The 23,843-nt window shown below is 56.4% G+C and overlaps 1 protein-coding gene across 5 annotated transcripts; it reads left to right on the forward strand.

The window, feature by feature from the left end:
* Positions 1–2,878: 2,878 nt before the first annotated feature.
* Positions 2,879–23,253, forward strand: NR4A1 (nuclear receptor subfamily 4 group A member 1). 5 transcript variants are annotated; one of them, XM_064491011.1, is made up of 9 exons: positions 2,879–2,895; positions 6,651–6,770; positions 8,722–8,828; positions 18,259–19,136; positions 19,973–20,102; positions 20,390–20,541; positions 20,872–21,074; positions 21,169–21,347; positions 22,416–23,253. In XM_064491011.1, exons 4-9 carry the CDS (start codon positions 18,261–18,263, stop codon positions 22,670–22,672), a joined length of 1,797 nt encoding a protein of 598 aa, XP_064347081.1. In that variant the 5' UTR covers positions 2,879–2,895; positions 6,651–6,770; positions 8,722–8,828; positions 18,259–18,260; the 3' UTR covers positions 22,673–23,253. The 5 variants fall into 5 exon arrangements, with proteins under 5 accessions (XP_064347081.1, XP_064347080.1, XP_031318383.1 ...); XM_064491010.1 differs by lacking the exon at positions 2,879–2,895 and adding an exon at positions 3,027–5,024; XM_031462523.2 differs by lacking the exon at positions 2,879–2,895 and having other exon boundaries at positions 5,201–6,770.
* Positions 23,254–23,843: the final 590 nt, after the last annotated feature.

The raw sequence follows: 23,843 nt of genomic DNA on the forward strand, positions 1-23,843 counted from the left end.
TATCTCCTCTAGTCCTAGCTCCTGAGCCATCCAAGTAGTTGACCTTCTCTCCCCTCAGTTTTCCCATCTGTCACACGGACTGTGTGGTGGTTCCTGGAATCTGTGTAGAAAGAGGAGGGGCTAAACTATGAAGGAACAAGAGGATGGGTAGAAATTAGAGCACTGGTCTGGGAGTCAGAAGACCAGGGCTGTGGTCCTTGCTTGGCCACTAACAAATTGGGTCAAGGAGACAAGGGGGCTGGAATTTTAACATCTGTCATGACATAATGAGGTGACATTGCCCTCATCTGTGCAGCTCCTCAAGCCCCCAGATGAACATACCAGCTGGACAAAGCCAGGGTGAGTACTTTGCATGTTCAGCTTCAAGACAAAGTCCCCAGCCTTGCCTTCCCCCTAGTCTTTTGTGTGGAAACTGCAGGTCTGCTACTATGTGCCAGGCTCCTTGCCGCATTCTTCTATCTACTATCAAAGATGTGCTCCTCATGACAACTCTGCGAGAGAAGGATATGCTGTCATCCTCATGTTTTAAATGAAGAGACTGAAGCCAGAGAAGTTGAGTAACTTCCCTGAAGTCACACGGTCAGTAATAGTTGGAACCAGTATCAGTCCCAGGCCTCTTGAGCCTCTGTTCCTTCCACCTCTGACTCTGCCTCCACAAGCCACACCGAGGTGTGTGTTTTAGTGGTACATATTTTAGTATATATTTTATTTCATTATAAAATAGGAGGGTATATAATAAAGCCAAGTTGTGCTAAAGTATTTATAGAAGGGAGAGACCTCTGTGGGCTGGAAGCCTTTATGGAAAAACTGGTAACTGGGCCTTTTTAAAAATGTTATCCTTCCTGTCCAAATAAATGTATTTCTCCTACACAGGCAAATATTTTTAAAACGTATTTCAAAAGTTAGATTTCTGGAAAAAGAAAAAGAGGAGGTGGGGGCAGTGGCTTCTTTAAAAAAGTCCATTTGGAAGGAACTCTTGGGGCAGGAAGAGGGGAGGTAAGGTGAGGAAAAAGCCAGACTTGTGGGTCCCCCTTGACCTCGCCATTGTTGAAGTCTTGATTTCTTTATCTCTATATTGGCCTAATATTTGAATCTGGGAAAGAAAGAAAAAGGTTCTGAGAAGGTGATTTTTGAGACAAACCAGATTCTTGGCATTGTTTTGAAGAATGAGAGAAAGGGGCTTCTGAGCTGCAGCTGGAGTTTAGGCCAGGTCCAGGAAAGGATTTCTGGGGGTGGGCAGCAGGGTGGGGAGAGGAATGTGGCCCCTGGAATGAGGGCTGAGTGGGGGTGTGGGGCCTCTTTTGGAGAGTTTTGAATGCAGAAGAGATTCTTTGCTGCGTGGGGGCTGGACTGGGTGATTAGCATGCTCATAATTTAAGGCAGCTCCCCAAATGAGTAGGGGCCTGCGTGGCTGGGGCCACAGAGCACAGGACTGGGTCCTGCCTGAAGGGTATTCCCCAAGGGTCTTGCCTGCCGAGCGGTACAGGAGCAGATACTGTCACCTAAACCCCACCCAGCCAGACCCTAGCCCCACTGCTCCGGCCTTGGCCTGGCCTCCCTGAAGCAGCCACTCCTAAGTGGGCTGCTGTTGTGGAAGAAGGATTTATTTGCTCGGGACAAGTATAGTTCTCCCACTTCCAAAGAGTGTGCCAGTGAGGTGGTGGGGAGGCGACTATGGTCAGAAGCGGGTTGCCCACTCAGGGCTTGCTGGCCACTGTGATGCATGTCTGTATTTCCTACACTAAGCAGTCCTGTGGATGGAGAAAGTCAGATTCCTAAAGGAAAGCAAGGAGGAGAAAGTAACTGAGTGCCTACTGTGTACAAGGCATCTCTACAGTTGTTCTATCCTCCCCACTCCCGATAACCAAAAAAGGTGGATAATATTATCACACTCAATTTATAGCTAAGGAAACTGAGGCCCAGAGAGGTGAACTGACTTGTGCTAGTTCACACAGTAGTACAAGATCCTCTGGAATGCTTCTCTCCAGGAGAAATTTCACTCGCCCAGGAAGTTCTCTTTCTCTGCCTAAGCCTTTTTGTGTGAAAGCTGGACACCCTGCTGGCTGGGCTCCGAGCCCTCGTGGTGGCATGTAAGGCCAAGTGATGCTGGTGGGGGTGTCCAGGGTTCAGAGGGCTGGAGGCCTGTCCTCTCAAAGCAGCCTAATTGCTGTGTGACTTTGGGCAGCTGCCGAGCCTCTCTGGGCCTCACTTTTTCCATCTCTTCGTGGGGAGGGGGGAAGCCCCGGGTAAATTTCGTTATAACCCAGCTCCAGGTCTGCTTGCCTCGGAAGGTGTTAGCAAGGCCACAGACGCCTCACCTGAAAAAAAGCTCCCCAACCCCGGCCGCAGCGGGGAGGATTATGTAACAGGGTGTGCGGCGAGGCTTGGGGAGAGGGGCCCGTGGGGCGGGGCGCTCGCGGCTATTCCGGGCGCCGCTATTTTTAGCCCCATTGATGAGGCTGCGTCGGCAGCCGCCGCCGGGATTCCGGAGACGTCAATGGGCGCGCGTCACGGTCCCCGCCCGCCCGCCCGCCGGGGGAGGCGCGCCCGGGGCCTGGGACGGCAGCGCGGGCGGCCGCGGGCTGCAGGGGCGGGGGGCGCGGCCGCAGCCGGAACTGGGAGGCGGGGGGCTGCCCCGGGGCGGGGGGCGCGGGGCCGCGGCGGCGCGGCAACAGGAGCGCGAGGCGGCGGCGGCTCCACGGTGGGGGCCCCCGCGACCCCCGGCTGCCCGGCCATGGGCGCCCTGGCGCTGCCGAGCCGCCACCCGCCGGCGGGGGCGCGACCCCGGAAGGCGGGGGCGGAGAGGCGAGCAGGGTTTGCCGGGCCAGGTGAGGGGGCTGGGGAGGGGACGCGGAGGACCCCGGGAGAGGCCCGGGAAGAGTGGGGTCTGCACAGGTGCGTGGCGGCGGTTCGGGACTGCACTGGGAGTTCTGCTTGGAGATCGCGGGGCGGGGGGCGGGGGGCAGGGACTGGATTCCCGGCGGAACCGGCTACTCCGAGTCAGCCCCCGAGCGCGGCGGCCAGCGCTTTCTCGCCCAGCCCGCCAAGGGTGGGGTTTGGCCCGCGAGGGATGCTGGAGGTGGCCAGGCCGGAGAAATTCCTTCCATTTCCCCACTGGCTGCGGGGAATGAGTCTCAGGAGTTTGGGAGGTCGGCTACCAGGACTGGGAGTCGGGAAGGACCAGGATTGCCCGGTGCAACCCCTTCGTGGGATTGAGCCGAGAAACCGAGCCTGGAAGCCGTCTCGTGGAGTCAGGAGTGGACCTGGGATTAGAAATGCTGCAGAGGTGGCATTTACAGTGGTTTCCAGTGGAGTATTAATTTGGGTTTGGGGCTAGTACTAGGGGCGTGCTGGGAAAAGAAAGGCTGGGCAGAGGTAGGGGGGTGCTGATGGATTAGGGTACTGATAACAGCCTGGCTGGAAGGCTCCAGTGGTGGCTTCAGGCTTGGTGCTAGACCTGCTCCTAGTGACTTGGATGATGACTTGAAAGGAAAGCCAGCTGACTCTTTGTAGTGACCTAGAGCTGAGAGGAATGACAATGCCAAGTGTATAGTATGATAAAGCCAAGATTTCAAGCGACGGCAGCCAAGCAGAAGGATGGACCAAGGCTACCAGGGTGAATGTGACTGATTATAAATGTTGAGGCCTGTGCTAGAGTTAAGAAAATTAGCTGAGAAGTTCAACCCAGCTACCCAGGTCCTGGAGTTTCCCACTTACTCTCTGGTGTTGGCTGTCAAACTGCTTGGTGCCCACTAAGCAGGTCCAAGGAGGGAAGGGTGATGCCTGGCCCTGCGCTCCCTGGTTGGGCTCCCTGGGTTCTAATCCCAGCTTTGTCACTTGCCGGCTGTGTGGCCTTGGGCAGGTTGCTTAACATTGCTGTGCCTTAGTTTCCTCTTTGGTAAAATGTTCATCATAATAATCCCTTCCTCAGAGTGTGGTGAGGCTAAAATGAGAACATGCATGTAAAGTGCTTAGTAATACATCTTTAGCATGTGATGTTCAACAAATATTAGCTTTTGTTGTTGTTGTTGATAATAGTAATACGCTTATTTCTGGGTGAGGACATTGGCCAGTGCAGAGTTTATATGCCATCAGGAAGCTATCAGGGCTGCAGAGGGTCTGTCAGCAATGTCCTGCTGCAAGGAGTTTAGTTAAGAAAAGACTCACATACCTGATAGGAAGAGAAGAAGGAGGTTTCAGGGGGGCCCTGGGCTGGAGGCTCTTGAGTCAGTTGTGACTCAGCATAGGGAAGAACCCTCAGACTGGTTCTGTCCTGGAATGAAGGGACAGCTCTTTAGCTGCATGTCCTCCCCACCTTCTTTCAAGCCACTGACTGACCCTCCTCCCAGCCCGGTTCTGATGCAGGCATGTGTGAGTGCTCCTCTCCTCTATTCCACCGGTACTTACTGAGTACCTGCTAGTGTTAAGCTCTAGTTTAGAGACGGAACTCTGCAGCGATTGAGACAGACAAGTGAACAAATGAACACTGGTCCTATGGAGACGATAAAAATAGGTTAATGTGGCAGGGTGGGAGTGGAGGTGAAGTCGGAGTGGAAACCTGACTGATGAGAAGGAACTCACCATATGGACATTGTGGACAGTGACTTTCCTGGCTGAGGGAACAGCCAATGTGAAAGGCTCTGAGTTGGGAAAGAAAGCCCATAGGACTGGAGCACGGTGAGAAGGAGGCTCAGGAAGGGTTCAGTACTGAAGTCTGGCCTGTTGCTCCCACTCCATTTGGAGGCTACCATTTTCTCCTTCTCCACTCCCACTCAGCCAGTTTGCCTTCTGCACAGTGCTGACTGTAATTGACCTGGATTTGGGCCCCCAGTGTTACCTCCTGGGGCCCAGGGATCTTGGGTTGCTCCTTCTGGGGTCTCCCACTGTTCATGGCTCACAGTCTGGCTCACAGTAGGCCCTCAGTAAATGACAGGAAATGGGATCAGATACCTGCTTTAAGATGTTATGAATCATTTTCTGGTCTCCAACTGGATCCCCGACTCTGGCCTCCTTTTCAGATGCAGGTGAGGAAGACCGGACACTCAGGTTGGGCCTGACTGTGGTAGGATGTGTTTAGCCCCCGTTACCCTTCTTGCTCAGCTGTGGGCTGGTAGGGAGAATAGGGAAGGTTGGGGGGTTGGGGGGTTGGGGGTGGGGGCTAGGGCCTGACTGCAGACCCTGTGTCTGGGGTATGGAGAGATGGGGAGATGACTGTGTCATTCTGGGAAACAGGTGTAGCCTGTGGGTCTGGCCAGGTTTGAAGCTTAGTTTTGCCTTCTCTGTGGGATTGGAAGCCCTCCAGATGATCCAGACTGCCTTCCCCTTCTTCACTCCTTGCTCCCCATTATACCCACAGGGGCATTGGGTACTGGGAGCTCTGTAAGAGGAGCTGGGTACCATGGGCCAGAGGAGCTCCTCTTAGCCTGTGGACCCTGGGTTAAGAGTCAGGAGCCCATCATCCACCACCTGGGGCCTCCTCCTCTGTACTCCCTCTACCTCCCAGTGTGGAAGCATCTACTTCTCTTTCACCAGACCTCATCTCAACCTGAAGGGCAGCCCAATAACCAAGGAAGACCAAGCCTTGGCTGTTCTGCCCTCACCGTGGGGCCCTGTCAAGATAGGAGAGTGCTGAGGAGGGGTGGGGAAAGGGAAGGAGACCCCAGTCAGGGGTCTGGATTGCCCTGACTGAAGGCTTTGACACTGGCAGGGTTGGGAGGAGAGCTTGAAGAGGCTAGAGGGGTGGCACACACAGGTGGCTCTGCAAGTAGAGGCCAGGTGCCCAGAAGTGGTTTGGAATAGGGACCAGGGTCTGGGATTAGCTTTTATTAGCCATTTCTCCTAATAACGATACCACATCTACATATCCAGCACTGTTGTAAGTCCTTTACACACATTAACACATTTTAAGCCTGATGATAACCTTATGGTTGTTAATTATAGAGATGTCGATTACAGATTGCCATTTTTCTAGTTGAGGAACAGAGAGGCTATGTAATTTGCCCCAGGTTACAAGTGATGGAGTCAGGATTTGATCTCAGGCAACAGTGATCCAGCATCCATGCTCTTAGCCACTCCTCCAGGCTGGACCTTCCTGTTTTGTGACTGGAGTCCCTTCAAAGATTTTCTGCAAGTTTCCATTGTTCTGGTTAGAAGGCTGGGCTGCCTGGAGATGGGGGCATGGAGCCCCTGCCCTGTGGGGGCCTCTGAGGCTTTGGGGGTCAGGTTGGAGCCCCTTAAGGAGAGAGGGGTATTCTGTTCTGTCCTCACAATGGCTCTCTTTTCTCTGTGTACAACATGCCCTTTTGTGCACATCAGGGGGCTGGGAGCTGGAATGAGACACCCCTTACCCCACCCAGAAGTGGGGTGTGAGGCTAAGGGGCTGGACACTAGCATGTGTCTCCATGGCTCTGAGATGCCCAGATGCTGTCGGCTGCTCCTGGCCGCACCCTACATCCCCAGGAGCTGTTCACTTGGGACATGGGCCCCCAGCCTCCGACGCCCAGCTCAGGGAGGTCCTTGGGCTGGCTTTATCACCCCGGTGCCCTGAGTCCTGCCTCTGTTCCCACTCCTGTGTTTTCTGGCTGTGCTGTCTCCAGGGAATGTCCCTGCTGGCTGGTTTCTCTCCACTCACATTGACTTTCCCTTTGTAGGCCTCCACCATGGACAGAGGCCAGCCCCAGCCCCTCCCTGGTGTCAGCTCCTTCTGCCAGGCCCTGAAGGCCCAAGGGATGGCTGAGTGTTGTTCAAGGTCTGTCAGTCCATCCAGAGTGGTAAGTGCCCTGCTGTTGCCCTTTGTGCACCCTTGGGGCCCTGAGCAGGTGGGGTTGGGGGGCAGAGGTGGATGTGGAGCTGCCTGAAGCGGATGTGGTTTGGGGGATGGAGGGGGAAACCCTGCAGAGGTGGCAGGCAAGGTGCTGCTCAGCGACACGGGGAGATCTGATTTCTTCAATGGTGGGGGTGGTGCGGGGGTGGGGAAGGGGGAAGCCTGACTTTATGAGCAGGACAGGTTGGGGGCTCTGGGGCTGGGTGACAGGGGGCTGTGGGGGATGACAGCTGCTCCCGGAACAGCATGTCCCTGGTTTCAGGAAGCTGCTGGGGTGGGGTTGGGTAACTCAAGGCCAGGCTGGGAGTAGAGTGGGGCAGACCTGGGGCATGGAAGGCTGGCTTGTTCCTAGGGTTTAGACACTACACCAGGGAGTGCATGAAGGGAAGGCTGGGACCACCCCATCCCTCCCTGGTAGGGTGATGACGACCCTGTTGCCATTGTGGCAGGCCAGTAGGTCCTGTGGAGTCTGGTGTGGGGAGGTGCCTCTATGTATGGGGAGGGTCTTGCTAACAAAGGGCAGGGACAGACCTTCTACTGTTCATCCAGCACCTGTGAGAGGGAAAATCTCAGGCCTGGGGCCACTGCTAGAGAGATCCTTGGCCATCTAGCTCCCCTCCTCCTCCTGGGGAAGAAGAAACTGAGTTAGAGAGGGGAGAAGGGACTTTTCAAGGTCCTACATGGAGGACGTCTGGAGCCAAGCTTAGAGTGCAGGTCTCCTGGATTTGGGCAAGCCCAGAAGCCTGGTCAGCTTGGACATACCTTCCTTGTCTGAGGATGTTCCAGAGAAGGCACAAGCTGTCTGTGGGTGAGGGGTGGAGTGTGGAAATGGGATTTCCACCAGGCCTTTTCCTGGGGACTTGAGCTAATGGAGGTGAGGCAAGGGCACCATAGTCCTGATTACCGTGTTTACCCGAGAGAGCTAGAGTTCAGCTTGGCGCCCTGCACAGGGACCCTTCTTCCTTCCCCAGAGCAGAGGGCCATCTCTGAGCAACAGCCTCCTTCGGACCTTGAGAAATCCCCAGATAAAACAGGATCTGGCTCAGTATCCCCCCCGACCCCCAAACACTATTGCTTCATGTGGAGTTGGTGTTCAGACTACAGAGAGTCCCAGAAAGGTGGCCAGGGTGGGGAGGGCGGGGTGTCCAGCCCTCTGAGCCTGGAGGGAAGGAGGGGAAGCCCTGGGTAGCATGGCCTCCTGTTCCGGGGCCTGGGCTGGGTATGCACCTGGCCTCCTGCTGGCTGCAGGCTCTGTGCCACCAACCTTGGGCTGGGGCAGGAAGAGGATCACTGTAAGAGGGAGAGGCAGGTGTCCTTGGTCGGCCGGAGATCTGGACTTGAGAAGCACGTGAGTGAAGATGACAGCATCAGGCCAGGTGTCTTTCCCTCTGCTCGGCCCCCACCTCTACCCTCAGCTCAGACCCGGCCTCCTGAGCACCCAGCCTTCCCTCTGGGTACGCAGTGGCTCGGGCCAGAATTGCTCGTGTTCAGTCCGTTGTCTGGGTGATGCTGGTGGTTGGGTGGAATTCCCATGACAGATCTGCTGCCAAGGCCACCCCGAGGGGCTGCCAACAGGGGCCCCGTGAGCGCTAGAGCTGCTGGTCTTGTGACGTGGGCACCTGTCTGCCAGGCCCGGGCATGGACCCAGGGTCACGCTCACGCCGGGTCTCCCGTCAGCTGACTATTTTGGGCTCTTGCTGACCTGAGCCAAAGTCAGGCCTCAGCCAAGAGGGCTCCAAGGCAGCTCCCCCTGTCCCCAGAGCCCGGCTCGTTTCAGCTATATAAACAGGGGAGGATGCACTGGCTTGGAGACAGCTCCACGTCCTGAGCCCACTCAGCTGGTGCACAGCCTCGGCCGGCAGGACAGGCTGAGTGGGCAGTCATATCTCTTCCCACAGGGCTCCCTGAGGCCACCAGGAAGAGTCCCCAACCAACACCGGGATTCTCCCTTGGTGCAGTTGTCTAGGACCTCTGAGAGTCAAAGCAGATCGTGTGGAAGAAACTGGTGAGTCTTAGGGCTGGGGAAATCGAAGTATCAGGGCTGGGCTGTTGGGTCTTTTTCCACTGTGACTGTCTGCATTGTGGTTCCTTTGGCCTTAAGAAGAGGAGGGGCAGAGGAGGAAGCAAGGGCGGCTGACCCTCTACAGGAATGAGAGTAAAGACTTGACTGCACTTGGATGATGGGAGTTGGACGTGGACCATTTTGTACTTGAGAACCAAGAGATGTGGAAATAGGTGATAAAAATCATGCCATCTCTCTCCTTCCTCAGAGATTTGCAGCAGTGTCTCAATCCTCCTCTCCCATCGACCCAGCTTGGACAAGGTCTGCTCAGGCTAGGGAGGGATGCTGAAGTGAGCTGGGTGTCAGTCAGGAACCTGGGCACTGGTCCCTGAGTAGGATCCCTGGGCCCCCAGCTGGTTGGGACTGGGGGTCCAAACCCTCAGCCTGACTTCCCGGAGCCCTCAGCCCCTGCCCTGCCCTCCTTGCCTGGCTTCCCAGCTGGTTTGGTGCCTGAGAAGCAGGGCTGGAGCAAGGTCTGGCAAGTCTGCCAACCAGCTTGCCACAAACACGCTCCCTGGGAGCTGGGCCAGGGCTTTGGCCAGTGTGGAATAAGTGGAGCTCCTTACGTGGGAGGCTCTGTGCTCTCCTTGTCGGTTCTCGAAAAAATATTTTTCCCCTTTCTGAACGTGAGTCTCTAAATGAATCCAGAGCCTGTGACTAAAAATACTTTAACAATAGGAAAATGCATCAGTTTTTCCGGCTGGGGCTCGTTATCAGAGGGTTTTTATTTTGGAATTTGAAATTTTGCCCAGTAAGGCTGGGTGGAGACCTTGGGCAGGGGCAGGAGAATTTGATGGGTTGTTGATGTTCTGCAAGGTGGTGGGAGACCCTCCAAGGGTGGAGGAGAGTGGAGCTGGCCAGGAGCTGAGCAGGCTGAGGGGTACAGAAGGAGATTTGAGGAGGGTGCAAATGAGGCGCGAGCCACCCTTTCCCCAAGGAACTCCGTGATCTTGTCTGCATCTTCCAGCTCTGTCTGGATGTTCTTCCTGAAGTCTAATCCTATTCTTTTCTGCTGTATCTGGATTTCTCCTGGCCTGAGAGGGGGTTGGGGGTTGAGAAATCACCAGGCTGAAGATAACCTCTGTGGAGAGAGGCCTGACTTCCTTAATTAACCAGCTTTCTTTAGAGTATCAATTGAGCACTTGCTGCATACAGTCTGGAGTTTCCCTGGTGCTGAAGGGAGCCACATGTCTGGACATGCTCTCTCAGCCCTGGAGACGGAGAGGTGGGGATGGGGTTACTATTTATCTCTAGTTCTTGAAGAAGGTTGGGGCAGTGCCGGCTCCCCAGTCGAGCTGGCAACCCTGGCATCTCCTTTCCCTGCCCACTCCCCAGCCCCCAGACAATGCTCCTGTTTCAATGTTGAGCCTCCCCCTTCTCTTAGCAAATTGAATTCTCCCAGCACTGGGACTTGTGTGTGATGCTGTCAGCATTGGGCAGATGAGGAAACGATCTCAGAGAGGGCAAGGGACTGGCCCTGGGTCACACACCAGCCTTGCTGGCTTCTGGTCAGAGATGTCTCTGACAGTTCCTGTATCTTTTGCTTCTGTTGGGGGCTGGGGTGAGAAGTGGAGGGTGGTAGCTGACTGGCCCATGTCCTTGGGTGCCTGTTTTTGGGGAGGTGACGACACATGTGGTCATGGCGGGGCCTGGGCACGGGTCAGGAGATCAGGCCTGGCCTGACCCTACACCTCCAGTTCCCAAAGCTGTCCATGGAAGCCCCCTGGGGCAGTAGGCAGAGCTTCCCTGCCTGCAGCACAAATCCCCCTGCCAACTGCCAGGGCAGGAAGAGGAAGTGGCTGGGTCAGGGCCGGTGATAGGTCCTGGGGCTAAGGAGGGGAAGCTCCCGGGGCCACTTCTCAGGGGGAGGAGGCAGAGCTCATTCCCTCTGCCCACCCCGCGGGAAGGGTGTGGAGGCCCATGGGTGGGGATTCTCTTGGTGAAAGTAGGGCAAGTTCCTGCCCTCTGCTCAGCAGAGGTGGGGGCCAGCCTGGGGGGGGGAGCGTGAGAAAGGGGCTGTGCAGTTCCACTTCCTCCATCTCCTATTTACCCACTTCCACGCCCACTGTCTTGGCTAGGGGACGATGGTGCACTTTGGCTGCCCATTTGGGTCCTGCCCTGGGCTATTTACTGTCAAAGATACATGAAGGAACCCCCCCTTATGAGCACATAAGTCCTTGGGTCCCATCAGATTTGACAAGCAGGGGCCAGGGCCTAGTGAGTGGTTCAGAAAACACACTGCGAGAGGACCCCTTTCTAACATCAGATACGCAGCCTCCCTTTAACTGGAGCTGTGCTCGGAGTATGTGTTGATAGAACCAATACGTAATGAGAAACAGCCACTGTTTCTCTGTGATTTCAGGAGCACACATTTGAATGAGTTTGTACCCCGTAAATTCCAGCAGCATCTGCATCTATTTGAATAAATATGCTTGGCGATTCTGTAAATAAACTTTTATTTCTGAAAGTGTAACATACATAAAAATCATAGGTGTGAAATCTTAAGAGTATATAATTTGATGACTTTTCCATAGGGAACACACCCAGGCAACCATTGTCCCACTGGAATGTTTCTAGTCCCCCCAAAGACCCCCTCGTAGGCACTGCTGTTTTCAACTTACAGGTCATATGTGTACCTGTCTCTGTGGCGCACTTGTAAGGATCAAGGCTCTCGGGGCCAGAAGCCACAGCTCTGGAGTTCAGAGTCAAGGGCAGTAGGTCCAGCACAGAACTGGGAGTTAGGGCACCTGAGTCTGAGTCCTGTCCCGAAGCTGCCATCTCCTCATTTATAAAATGTGAGTGGTAATTCCAAACTTGGAAAGTTAGGGAGAAGATTAAGTGGAAGAATCCATGTGAAGTGCCTGGGCTGAGGTCTGACCTGTGATTGGTATTCCCTCTCCCCCTGCCCCCAAACCCTCCAGTGAAAAGGTGTTAATTTTTGAGTTAGGCTGGTCCAGGAGGGTGGAATATGAATCTAATGGGTCTTAGAGGATCAATAGGATTAGAGTAGAAGGAAGAGGAACAATGTGCCCAATGGGTGGTGGGACCATTTAGCCCAGGGTCCTGATACTTGGGCAGCAGGGAGCTGGGGATGATGAGGGCAGATTGGTGGGCTGTGCTGTGCAGTGGGAGCCTGACCTTGAGCAGCTGTCTCTTGTCTCCAATACAGCATCTTTCCTAGCCTTTCCTGTGTTATCACCGCCCTGCCTTACCTTCTGGTCCTTGCCTCTAGTTTTGGACACCTCTCCCATCATTACCTGTCCCTGCCTGCCTCCTACCTCTTCCTCAACGAGCTGTTTACTCTGGCCTTGCTATTAAAGGCTGGGGTTGAAGGGGTGTCTCCTTGGATTCTCCATCCAGCCTTGGACCAGCTTATGTACTAAGCCTCCCAAAGTCTGCATCAGTTATGGCTTTTCAAGAGTTCCACCTTAGCTGGATCCCACCTCCCTCAGAGCCCCAGGCCACCCTCCCTGGAGGGCCAGCAGGGATGAGGCCCGGGGTCCCCAAGCCCCTCTCCCTCCCTCCCCTCTGTCTTAGGCTAGGTTCTCTCTGGCTGTGTTCCCAAGAGGAACTCTGCCCTTTTCTCCTTATTTCCTTATTTTCAGAGTGTAGTGTGCTCAGAGCCGCCAGCATCCCCTGGCTCCACAAGCATGGCCAGGTGGCAGCTGCAGTTGCCCTCTCTCCCTCTGCTTCTGGGGCAGCAGGCTGAAGCCTCCAAACCTGCAGCCTCATGGGGACATGGGGCCAGGGTTGCTGGCACAGATCTGAAGGCTAGATGCTGAGATGTGGAAATTTAGGCTGGGGGCCTGGACAGCTCCTCATCACACTTGAGTTCCCTGGGGTTCCTGGGTGGGCCTCCCATGAGAGGGTAGGGATGGTCTGTGTTGCTTTTTACAAATGGAAAGTGGTGGGGGAGAAAGGGGGTGCTAGGGCTCAAGGTGGGCTCAGCTCTCAAAGAGCCATTAAGGGTGCAGCTAATATACCTATTTTTGCTGGTGAGGATAAGCAGGAAGAACACTGACCTGGCTAATCACCTTTTGCTAACATATCAGAATTATTTTTATTTTCTGAGAAAGGCCCCGCTGGGGTTGGGGAGGCATCGCAGGGTCGGGTGGGAGGCTAGGTGAGGAAATCAACCCAGACTTGCTTGTGCTTCTGAGCAAAGTGCAGCTCCTCTGGGCTCTAATCTGGAAAATGGGAGAGCATGAATTATATTATATATATATATATATATTTGAAATATATATATATTTGATATATCTGATATATATATCTATCTACCTATACTTCTCTATATCCCTATGTATCTATTCCTGAAACCATCCTTTTTCCCCCCAAGTATAATCCTATGCAAAAGCCCAAGACAAAGAAAAACAAAACTTTGGATGAAGTAGGGTAGGGATCCTGGACGGGTCCCTTCACATCATCCTGCCCACGCTTGCCCTTCACCCAGGTGATCTTGAAGGATCTTCGGAAGATGGTTAGGAAAGTCCGGAGCTCTCTGAAGACCAATCCTTGCTGAGACTGTACGCTGAGATGGGGGAGCTATGCTAGGTCCTGACGGGATCACTGAATGAGACTGGTGTTACATGAAGACTGCTCCATCCGTGGTGGACAGTAGGGTTTGGAAAGGGGAGAAAGCTGGTTAAGGGGCAGTATCTTAATGGGCGTGGGCAAGGAGGGGAGTAAGTCACTGGCCTCACTCAGCTGGTCTGCTGCCTTCAGGCACCAGTGGGGCATGGGCTATGGCTGGCAATAGGAACAGGGATCCAAGATAGGTTCCAGAATAGAATTTCAGAAACAAATGGAAAGTTGCATGTGGGGCATCAGGAGCAGAGATGGGGTGGCGGACAGGGAGTTCAGACATGGCAGGCTCTGTCTGGAATGGGTGAAGTTTGAGGTGCTGGTGGGACCTTTGAGTGGGCAGAAGTAAAAGTTGGAGACCAGGGGGTGGGAAAACTGAGATGCGGGTGAGAGGAGAAGTGAGGAGCAGGAAGTGCCTCAAGGGTAAAGGGAAGTGCTGGAGGGTGACCGGATGACCTGAGTGGGGTCCGTGGGTGCAGGCTCAGTGTGCGCTTGCCGGGGAGCTGAGGTGGGGTGGGTGGAGGGGCTCTCTTCTCCTAAATAGTAGCCTTTCTCTCTTATCTAGCAGGTGAGAGCTCCCCAGACTTCGGGCAGAAAGTGGGGAGGGGTGCCAGCCAGCCTGGGGAAGGCTGCAGATGCCCGGATGCAGCCCTGCCAGGGCGCTCCCGGGGGCAGGTGACTCTCTTCACTGGTGTTGGCGACGAGGTGGGAGGGTGCGTACTCCCTGATCATAGACGGGGAGGGTGTGAAGAGATGCCCCCTAGAGATGTAGTTAGTGGCGGAGTTCCACCCCAGTGTGCCACCACCTTGCTGTGTGACCTTGAGCAAATGCCATTATTTTTCTGAGCCTGTTTACTTATAAAATGGGGAAGAGTCGGCACAAATTTGAAAATATTTCTCAGGCTCCACCCGGTTCTGAAATTCGGTAATTTCCCAACCAGAGTGCTCTCACTCTGTCAGGGACTGGCGAGCGTAGTGGTGAGAAATCAAGTTCACCGTGTGAAGCACGGCCCATTGGCCTATCTTGGGTTTAGCGAATCCCTGCCCTCCGGAAGGTACTTTGCATGAGAAACTGAGGGGAGGGAATAAGGGGGGGGGGTGCGGGGGTTGGGGGGAGTAGTGTGGTGTCTGACGTCCCTGGGGCAACCTCTCAGCCCGAGACCTTGCTGGGGCAGACGGGTCAAGTGCACTGGCAGCGCTGGGGCTGAGGTGGGGGCGCAGGTTCCCCGGGGTGCGTCCCTGAGTTACCAGTCCCAGCGCTAGGCCTGCCCGGGCCGCCCAGCAGGGCAGTGGACACCCTAGGCTAGCGGGAAGGGCTGAGGTGGGTGCAAAGGCGGAGCCGGACACGGTTGTGGCTCCCGGGAGCAGTCGGAGATCCTCGTCGGGGGAAGCCCCGCGGCCGGCCGCGCGCTAGAGCGCCCCCTTCTCCGGCTCTGGCCCTCTGGTCAGTTATTTCGGCCGCTGCGGCCCCCGGGCCGGGTCCTGGGTCTGGGGGGAGCCTTGCAAGTCCGCGAACTGCTATTTTTAGCCGGCGCGGCGGGCGCGAGGGGACTATTTATAGATCAAACAATCCGCGCTCCCTGCGTCAATGGAACCCCGCGTGCGTCACGCGCGCAGACATTCCAGGCCCCCCCTCTCGCCCCGCCCCCTCGGGCTCCCCGTCCCCGCGCCTCCCCCTGGCCGCCTCCCGCCGGAACCGCGCCGCCCCCCGCGCCCTTGTATGGCCAAAGCTCGCCGGGCCGCGTGCGTCAGTGGCGCCCCCGCCCCTCCCCATGCGTCACGGAGCGCTTAAGAGCTGGGTCCTGCGCGGCCGGGAGTCCCAGTGGTGGAGGCTGCGAAAGTTGGGGGAGTGTGCAGAATCGCAGGAGCGCACGCGGGACCAGGCTGCGACTTGGGGCGCTGGTCCCGGGCAGGGGGAGCAGGAGCCGACGGGTAGGTGCCCTACGGAGAGCGTGCACCTCAGCAGGGCTCTCTATTTTGTTTTCTGGGGGTTGTTGCGTGAAGGAGATGGATGTTCGCACGGGCAGAAAGGATGTTTTAGGGTCAGCGTGAAGGAGGGCGGGTATAGGATGCAGCTCTGGCGTTGGGGGTTAGTGGTTGGAACGGAATGAGGACCCAGATCGGACTGGAGTCTGCTGGGTGCGGGGGGTGTCTGTGCAAGGTGAAAGCCACAGAGGGTTAGGTTGTTGCTAGCTGTGGGGACTTGTTCAGTAGTAGGCTGGCTGGAGTTCAGTCTCCTAGGGTCCATTAGTAGGCACAGAGCGCCGGGGACTTAAGTGCTGATGGGGGTCTGAGTAGTGGGTGGGGGAGAAGGTGCACAGAACTTGGGCTGCTGAGATCTGACTCCTACAAGGATTAGATTTCCAAAAGGGACTCCTTCCTAGCTTGTCCCTGGCCCTAGTTGTTTTCTTAACACTTTAGAGGCTGTCGCTTAGTTTGTAGGGATCCTCAGGCCAAAGTTTCTGCCTGAACTATCTTAGGAGAAGTCTGGATTGCCGAAGCAAATGGCCAGTATTGGTGGCTGAACTGTGGAGGGACGTTGCTACTGTGTGTTGGAATAGAGGAGTCTTCTTAGGGGCAGGGTCTCTGGAAGCACTGGGAATATTGTTTTTGCTGTAGCTTGGTGATGTGTGTGTGTGTGTGTGTGTGTGTGTGTTTGTGTGTGTGTCAGTAGGGGGCGGGGGGGGAGAGAGAGGTGGAAACCCTGGTTGTGTGTGTGTTTGTGTGTGTGTGTGTGTGTGTGTGTGTGTGTGTGTAAGAGAGGGAGAGGGAGAGGGAGAGAGAGGGTGGAAACCCTGGTCCTCAGGGATCCCGGATAGGAGTTGCTAATGTTTCAGTCTCTGGTGTAGTACCACCTAGAGGATACACCCTCCCCCATAGTCTCTGTTGGATCATACAGGTAGGGTGCAGCCTGAGGCTTGTTCAGCATAACAGGTGCAAACCACGTTGTTGCCAGGACCTGCCTGAAGCCGGATTCTCCTTGCCCCCTCCTTCAACCCCGCCTCTTCCTCCTCCTTGCCGCTCCCCCCACCACAAGGCTAGACGTAGGTCCATATCTTGTGTCATTAAGTACCTGCAGGAAGCCAGGAGTCAGGGGTAGTTTGGCGGGGGGGGGGGGCGTTGATCCGGGTGTGGGACGTCCAAGTGGAGAAACGGGATTTGAATAAGGCTGGAACACCCAGCCCTGCTTAGCTGCTGCCTCTCCTTCTCCACCCCAAATCCATCCCTTGCCCAGGCTGTCCTAGTGCAGGCAGACGTGGCCACCCTTATCTCTTGCAGGTGCTATATGCCTGTGGACAGGTGCCACTGAGTGGGTGGGGCCAGAGTTTCTAGGGGCTCTGTTGTCTGGGACGGTAGTGGGAGTGTCAGGCCAGGGGTGGAGCTGTCCTGTCTAGGGCCAAGGAGGTGGGAGAAAGGCTAGAATCAGAGAACTCCCTGGGATCTTGGCCAGGAAATGATGCCAGCCTTTGCCCCCTCCTGTTATCCCCCCTGATTATGGCACTCTTTGTTCCAACTTGCTTTCTTACTCAGCCTCCCTCCCTGACCCATGAGCCCTGGGGTCATGTAGACCCCAGGCTAGGAGTTAGGATGGGAAACTGTTCCAGAGCCCCCTCTGTGTTAGTTTTTGACTGATCTGTGAACTTAAGGATCCCCCCGAATGATGCTCTGTCTGCTTCTTCAGGCTTCTCAGGATTGGAGGGTGCAACCCTCTTCGCCTGAACTCATGGACTCATCAGGGCACAGACACTCTTTAGTGGAGGGACCCAGGGTTCCATCCGCCCATGAACAGGCTCCTTCTCCCTGCTGCATAGCCACATCAAGTCTTCTGCTGGCCTCTGCATTCTCTTATGGAAATAACAGGGATAAATACTTTGGGGGTAGCAGAGAAATTTTTCTTCAGGACTGCCCATTCTCCTGGAAGTCCACGGGGCTGCTGTCTTCTCCCTTATGCTCCCCTTTCCAGGCATATGGCCTTTAAGGGTCTGAAGCCAGGTTACCCGATCCCTTGGGGAGCTGGGGACTGAGTGAGGAGACTGGGCTCCCGCCCTCTTTGCTTCTGGGAGCATCCCAGGCAGCGCAGAGTGGGTACCCATCCCCAGATGGCAGGACTGGGGTGAGCGTGGGATCTACAGCCTTTGCTCAGTATGTAAGGGGGGGCGGGGATGGAGGGGACAGGCTCATCACTGCATAGGCTGCTTTCTTAGGCAGCTGGAACTTCACTCCCAGCTCCTCTTCCATTTTCAGGATGTCCTTCTGCCCAGGCACTGTGTGGGGAGGAGGAAAGGAGGTTTTGCAGAGGCTGGGCCCCTGCCTGGGAGTATTCCCAGAAGTGCCAGGTTAGAGGAACAGCATATCTGCTCCCTGGGCTCAGACTTTGCCTGTCTGCCTCTCCCACCCACCCTTCTCCCAGCCCCGACCCGTGCTTTACCCAGTGAGGGAGGGGCAGGGGGCTGGAGGAACACAGCTTTCCCCTGTTCCAGCAGAGAAATGCTGGCCAGATGCCTTCTCTAGGGTTCCCAGGCTGCTGGGGTGTGGCTGGCCTTCCGACTGAGCCCACTCTTGCTGGGCCATTGCCCGGGGGCTTTATGACATGGAGGTTGAGATGGTGCTCTGGTTTGGGGCCAGGATTCCTGAGTTCCATGGTGGGCCGTGGCCCTAATGCCTCAGTGTCCCATGTCTGGCTGGGATTCCTGCCACCTGGCTGCTCAGGGGCCTATACTTAGAGGTCAGGCTTCAGGCTTCTCTTACTGACTCCCCCCTCCCTCCCTTTGGTCTCCTCCCTCTCCAGAGATGCCCTGTATCCAAGCCCAATATGGGACACCAGCACCAAGCCCAGGAGCCCGTGACCACCTGGCAAGCGACCCCCTGACCCCTGAGCTCAGCAAGCCCAACATGGACCTGGCTAGCCCCGAGGCGGCCCCCGCTGTCCCCACTGCCTTGCCCAGCTTCAGCACCTTCATGGACGGCTACACAGGGGAGTTTGACACCTTCCTCTACCAGCTGCCGGGAACAGCCCAGCCGTGCTCCTCGGCTTCCTCCTCGGCCTCCTCTACATCCTCATCGTCGGCCACCTCCCCCGCCTCTGCTTCCTTCAAGTTCGAGGACTTCCAGGTGTACGGCTGCTATCCTGGCACCCTGAGTGGCCCCCTGGATGAGACCCTGTCCTCCAGCGGCTCTGACTACTATGGCAGTCCCTGCTCAGCTCCGTCACCGTCCACGCCTAGCTTCCAGCCACCCCAGCTCTCTCCCTGGGACGGCTCCTTCGGCCCCTTCTCACCCAGCCAGACTTATGAAGGCCTGCGGGCATGGACAGAGCAGCTGCCCAAGGCTTCTGGGCACCCCCAGCCACCGGCCTTCTTTTCCTTCAGCCCTCCAGCTGGTCCCAGTCCCAGCCTGGCCCAAAGCCCCCTGAAGCTGTTCCCCTCACAGGCTGCCCACCAGCTGGGAGAGGGAGAGAGCTATTCCATGCCAACAGCTTTCCCAGGCCTGGTGCCCACTTCTCCACACCTTGATGGCTCGGGGATGCTGGATGCACCCGTGAGCTCAGCCAAGGCCCGGAGTGGGGCTCCAGGTGGAAGCGAGGGCCGCTGTGCTGTGTGTGGGGACAACGCTTCATGCCAGCATTATGGCGTCCGCACCTGCGAGGGCTGCAAGGGCTTCTTCAAGGTACTGGGCTGCCCTGGGTGTCACTTTTTATGAAAAGTGGGCCAGGCTGTTCTCTTACCCCAGTGGGGTCTGTGGTAGCATCCCTTGGGTTCTCCTCCCAACAAGTCCTGCCCTTTAGGAAGAGGGCAGGTCTGCCAGGTGGGCCACTGTCCTGGGGACCCATAGATGGCAGGGGGCTGGGACTGAGGCATGCAGGGCCAGTGGGACTGTAGAAAGATGGAGGGAGGGGTGAGATTTGGGCAGAAGGTGCAGGCTGCAGGGGTACCCAGGAGGGGAAGTTCTGTTGACCAGCCTCTGGTTCTCCCCTGCCTGGCCTACCCCCACTCAAGGTCCTGGTGGGAAGGGGGCCCCAGGCACTCGTGTTCCTGGCACAAGATGAAAGGATCTGGGAAGAGGGCTTGGTGCTTGAGGGCTGGGGGTGGACTTGGGAACAGGCTGTGTGTTTGTCCCGACTCTGGGTGCCTGCTTAGCTTCCTGTCCCCACCCCCAGCCCTTCCTCAGCCCTCCTGAGTCTGCCCCAGGGAAGGGGCTGGTGGACACAGGCATTTTAAGAAATATAGGTGTCTGGGCTGCCGAGGAGCCCCTTGCCCCTAATCTTGTGTTCTGAGGGTCTTCCTTCTGAGGCAGAACCCTCACCCAATGTCCCCAAGACTTTTTTCTTCCTCCCCCCACCCCTCCATCACTCCCTCCCCTGCCACCCAAATGTTAGAAAAATAGCTGTGAACAGAGAGCGCTTTTGTCTGCGATGGCAGTAGGATCTGGACGGTCCCCTCCCCTGGGCTCCCCCCACCCCACCCCATTCTCTGACAGCCTGTTCCGTGTTGCCCCCCCTCCAGCGCACAGTGCAGAAAAATGCCAAGTACATCTGCCTGGCTAACAAGGACTGCCCTGTGGACAAGAGGCGGCGAAACCGCTGCCAGTTCTGCCGCTTCCAGAAGTGCCTGGCTGTGGGCATGGTGAAGGAAGGTGGGTGGCTGGGACCCACTCGGCGGGAGAGAGGTGGGCCTGAGCCGGGTGGGGCAGGCAGAGCTCCCCAGACATCTGTGCTCGTGGGCCACAGGTGGGAGCACGGCTGGACCTTATCTCCACCCCCACCTCCACTCCACCTGCCTGCCTTGTGGTGGGGGAGGTCCCTGAAGGGCCCCTTCAATCTTGGAGGCTCTAGGTCCTTGGACTTGGGGTACTTCCCAGCATGGGTGTGCACAGCCGGGGCTGAGTCCCTTCCTCCCTCACGTCTACCCATTTCTCTGCAGTTGTCCGGACAGACAGCCTGAAGGGGCGGCGGGGACGGCTCCCTTCAAAGCCCAAGCAGCCCCCAGACGCCTCCCCTGCCCATCTCCTCACCTCCCTGGTCCGGGCACACCTGGACTCAGGGCCCAGCACTTCCAAACTGGACTACTCCAAGGTGAGGCCCCACCCACCCCACATTCAGTGCCTTCCTACATATTAGAACCCTCTCCACCCCAAGTTCCACACATTGAAAAAAGAGGAGGCCCCTCTGGGCTGACCAGATGGAAAAATGTACCCCTTTGGGTGGTGGCCAATTAGAAAAATGTGCTCCTTCCAGCAGCCACAGCCCTGGGTTAATAGGCAAGAATTGGCAACTGCGCGTGGGCGGAATCTCAGCTCCGCTCACCCTGGGACCTGGCATCCGAGGGCATGACATGGCTGTATGTGGAGGCCTTGGTGCGGGGCTTTTCCCTGGGGTGCTGACCCCCCGGGGACTGCCCCCTAGTTCCAGGAGCTGGTCCTGCCCCACTTCGGGAAGGAGGATGCCGGGGACGTGCAGCAGTTCTACGACCTGCTCTCCGGTTCCCTGGAGGTTATCCGCAAGTGGGCCGAGAAGATCCCGGGCTTTGCCGAGCTGTCCCCGGGTGACCAGGACCTGCTGCTGGACTCAGCCTTCCTGGAGCTCTTCATCCTGCGCCTGGCCTACCGGTGAGCCTCCCGCTGTCCGCTCAGCCCTCGCCCTGCCACCCTGCTGCCCTGCCCTCGAGCCTCGCTGACTGTCACCTGTGTTCCTGCCTGCCAGGTCTAAGCCAGCTGAGGGGAAGCTCATCTTCTGCTCAGGCCTGGTGCTACACCGGCTGCAGTGCGCCCGAGGCTTCGGGGACTGGATCGACAGCATCCTGGCCTTCTCTCGGTCCCTGCACAGCTTGGTTGTCGACATCCCTGCCTTCGCCTGCCTCTCTGCACTTGTCCTCATCACAGGTGAGTGCCCAGACTGGGGAGATGGGGAGGGCTTAAGGGCCTGGCCCTGGGTGGGCTGGCATCTGGAGCTTCCTGGGCCCCCACACTGTGAAGTGAGGCTGACCAGGTGCAGAGCGGGGCCAGCACAGCTCCGGGCAACACAGCTGGTAGGCAGCAGAGCCAGGGCGAGGGCTGAGCTGCAGCTGCTGCAAAGCCCAGCCAGCCTGTGAATTAGCCCAGACTACCCAGGATCCTAACTGTAAGTGTCATGTGTGGCCTAAAGTTTGGGTTTGTTTTTAAAATCTTAATTATGTTACCTACAGGGAATTTTCACAAACCCAGCGCAGGCACATAAACAGCGCCTAGATCAAGAAACAGATGTGACCAGTACCCCAGAACCCCTCCTTGTGCCCCTTCCAGCCATCAGCTCCCCCAAGGGTAACTGTTACCCTGACTCCTAACAGGACAGATGAGCCATACTTGCTGTGTACTTTATGGCAATATAATTATGCAGGATAGACTTTTTGGTGTTAAATGTGGAGGTTTTCAGATCTCCTTATTCTTTAAAGCACCAGAACCTGCCCCCATCTCTTTTTCACTGAATTTTTAAAATTTAAATTCCATAGGCTACATAGGACAAAAAACTGTAGGACAAAATCTAAGGTACTGTAGGCCGCAGACAGAGTGGAGGGTTCTGAGGGCTGTTCACCCTGATGGTGGTGTCTGCAACACTGCTGCTCAAACCTGGGACTTCTCACAACAGCCTGGGGGAAAAACCCAAAAAACAATAAAACAACACTGGCCCAGTCAGAAAGCCTGCTTAGAGTTTTTTTTAATGACCTTAGGCAAGTCATTTAACCTCTCTGGGCCTCAGTTTCTCACTTGGGAGATGAGGCTAATGAGCATTACTGCCTTCCTGGGCCCCTGATGGGGTGCAGAAATGGGCTCACGTGTGTGAACGTGCTTTTGCAAAGTGCAGAGGGGTGTGGGAGATGGTCAGTGACAGCAGTTTGGGGGCCCTGGGGGAGGCTGGGTCTTCAGGGGTGTCTGGTCCTCAGCTGTGTGGCTAATTCTGCACCGTTCCCGCAGACCGGCACGGGCTGCAGGAGCCGCGGCGCGTGGAGGAGCTGCAGAACCGCATCGCCAGCTGCCTGAAGGAGCACGTCTCGGCCGAGGCCGGTGAGCCCCAGCCGGCCAGCTGCCTGTCGCGCCTGCTGGGCAAGCTGCCTGAGCTGCGGACCCTGTGCACCCAGGGCCTGCAGCGCATCTTCTACCTCAAGCTGGAGGACTTGGTGCCCCCTCCACCCATTGTGGACAAGATCTTTATGGACACACTGCCCTTCTGACCCCAACCCGGGAACACGCGTGCACTGTGTATGTACGCTCGGACGCCACCCCACGTGCCTTTTAGCCCATGGCCCACGGACCTCTGGAGCACCACCCCAGGCCCGGGCCTGAGCTGCAGACTGGCCGGCTCTCCCCGGCTTGCCCTGGGAGGTCGGCAGGGAGCTCACGCCCTGGGGGAGGGGAATGCATTCACGGGGTGACCCCTACTATTTGTCTTACTCCCCCAGCCCAGCCCTGGCCTTCATGTTTTTGTAAGATAAACCGTTTTTAACACACACACACCGCCATGCTGTAAATAAGCCGAATGCTGCTGTAAATACAGGAAGGAAGAGGTTGAGGTGGGAGTAGGGGCTGGGAGGGGAGGGAGGGGGCCCCCACCGGCCTGGGCCCGCCTGTCCCAGCCTCCTCCTACTTGCTCTCTCTTCCCAGCCTCCTTCCACATGTACATAAACTCACTCTAAGAGGAAGACAAATGACAGATTCTGACATTTATATTTGTGTATTTTCCTGAATTTATAGTATGTGACTTTTCTGATTAATATATTTAATATATTGAATAAAAAATAGACATGTAGCTGAAGCTGGGATCCTGTCTCCCTCTCTGGCACCCTCCCCCACACCACACCCCATAATTACATAAGCGACAGAGGTGGCTCCCCATAAATCGTGGATGTTACCAACCTGAGCTAACAGGCCTCAGTTTACTCAGCTCATTTCCCGGGGGTGAGAGCACTGGCTTTGGCTCTAAGTTCTTAACCTGGGGCGATGGGCTCTAATTCGACTTCCACGTCTGTAAAATGGGGTGGGACCCCCCCCACCCCTCGGGCTGCTGGGATTGTGGGAGTGCTGGGTGGTGCTCAGTTTAGGACTGGGGACCGGGCAGCCCAGAATGACGGTAGCAGCTGTAGTTCCTCATTGTAGGTTTTTCCATCCCCATTTTCAGCATTCCTCCCCACGTGCCTAGCACCCCAGCAACAGGATCCAGGTTGATGGTGGCCCTTGCCCTCTTAGGAGGAAAATTGTTCCGAGGCTACTATGTGTGCCAAGGTGCCCCCTCGTAGGTTCTCCGACCCCCCAAGCTCATCAGATGCTCAGGTGTCTTAAAGTGCAGGTTCCTAGGCTCTACCACAGAGACTTGGACTTGAAGAGGGGTGGGGCGCATGGGTCTCT

Source organism: Camelus dromedarius, chromosome 11, assembly GCF_036321535.1.
Source record: "Camelus dromedarius isolate mCamDro1 chromosome 11, mCamDro1.pat, whole genome shotgun sequence".
NCBI classification, from domain to species: Eukaryota; Metazoa; Chordata; class Mammalia; order Artiodactyla; family Camelidae; genus Camelus; species Camelus dromedarius.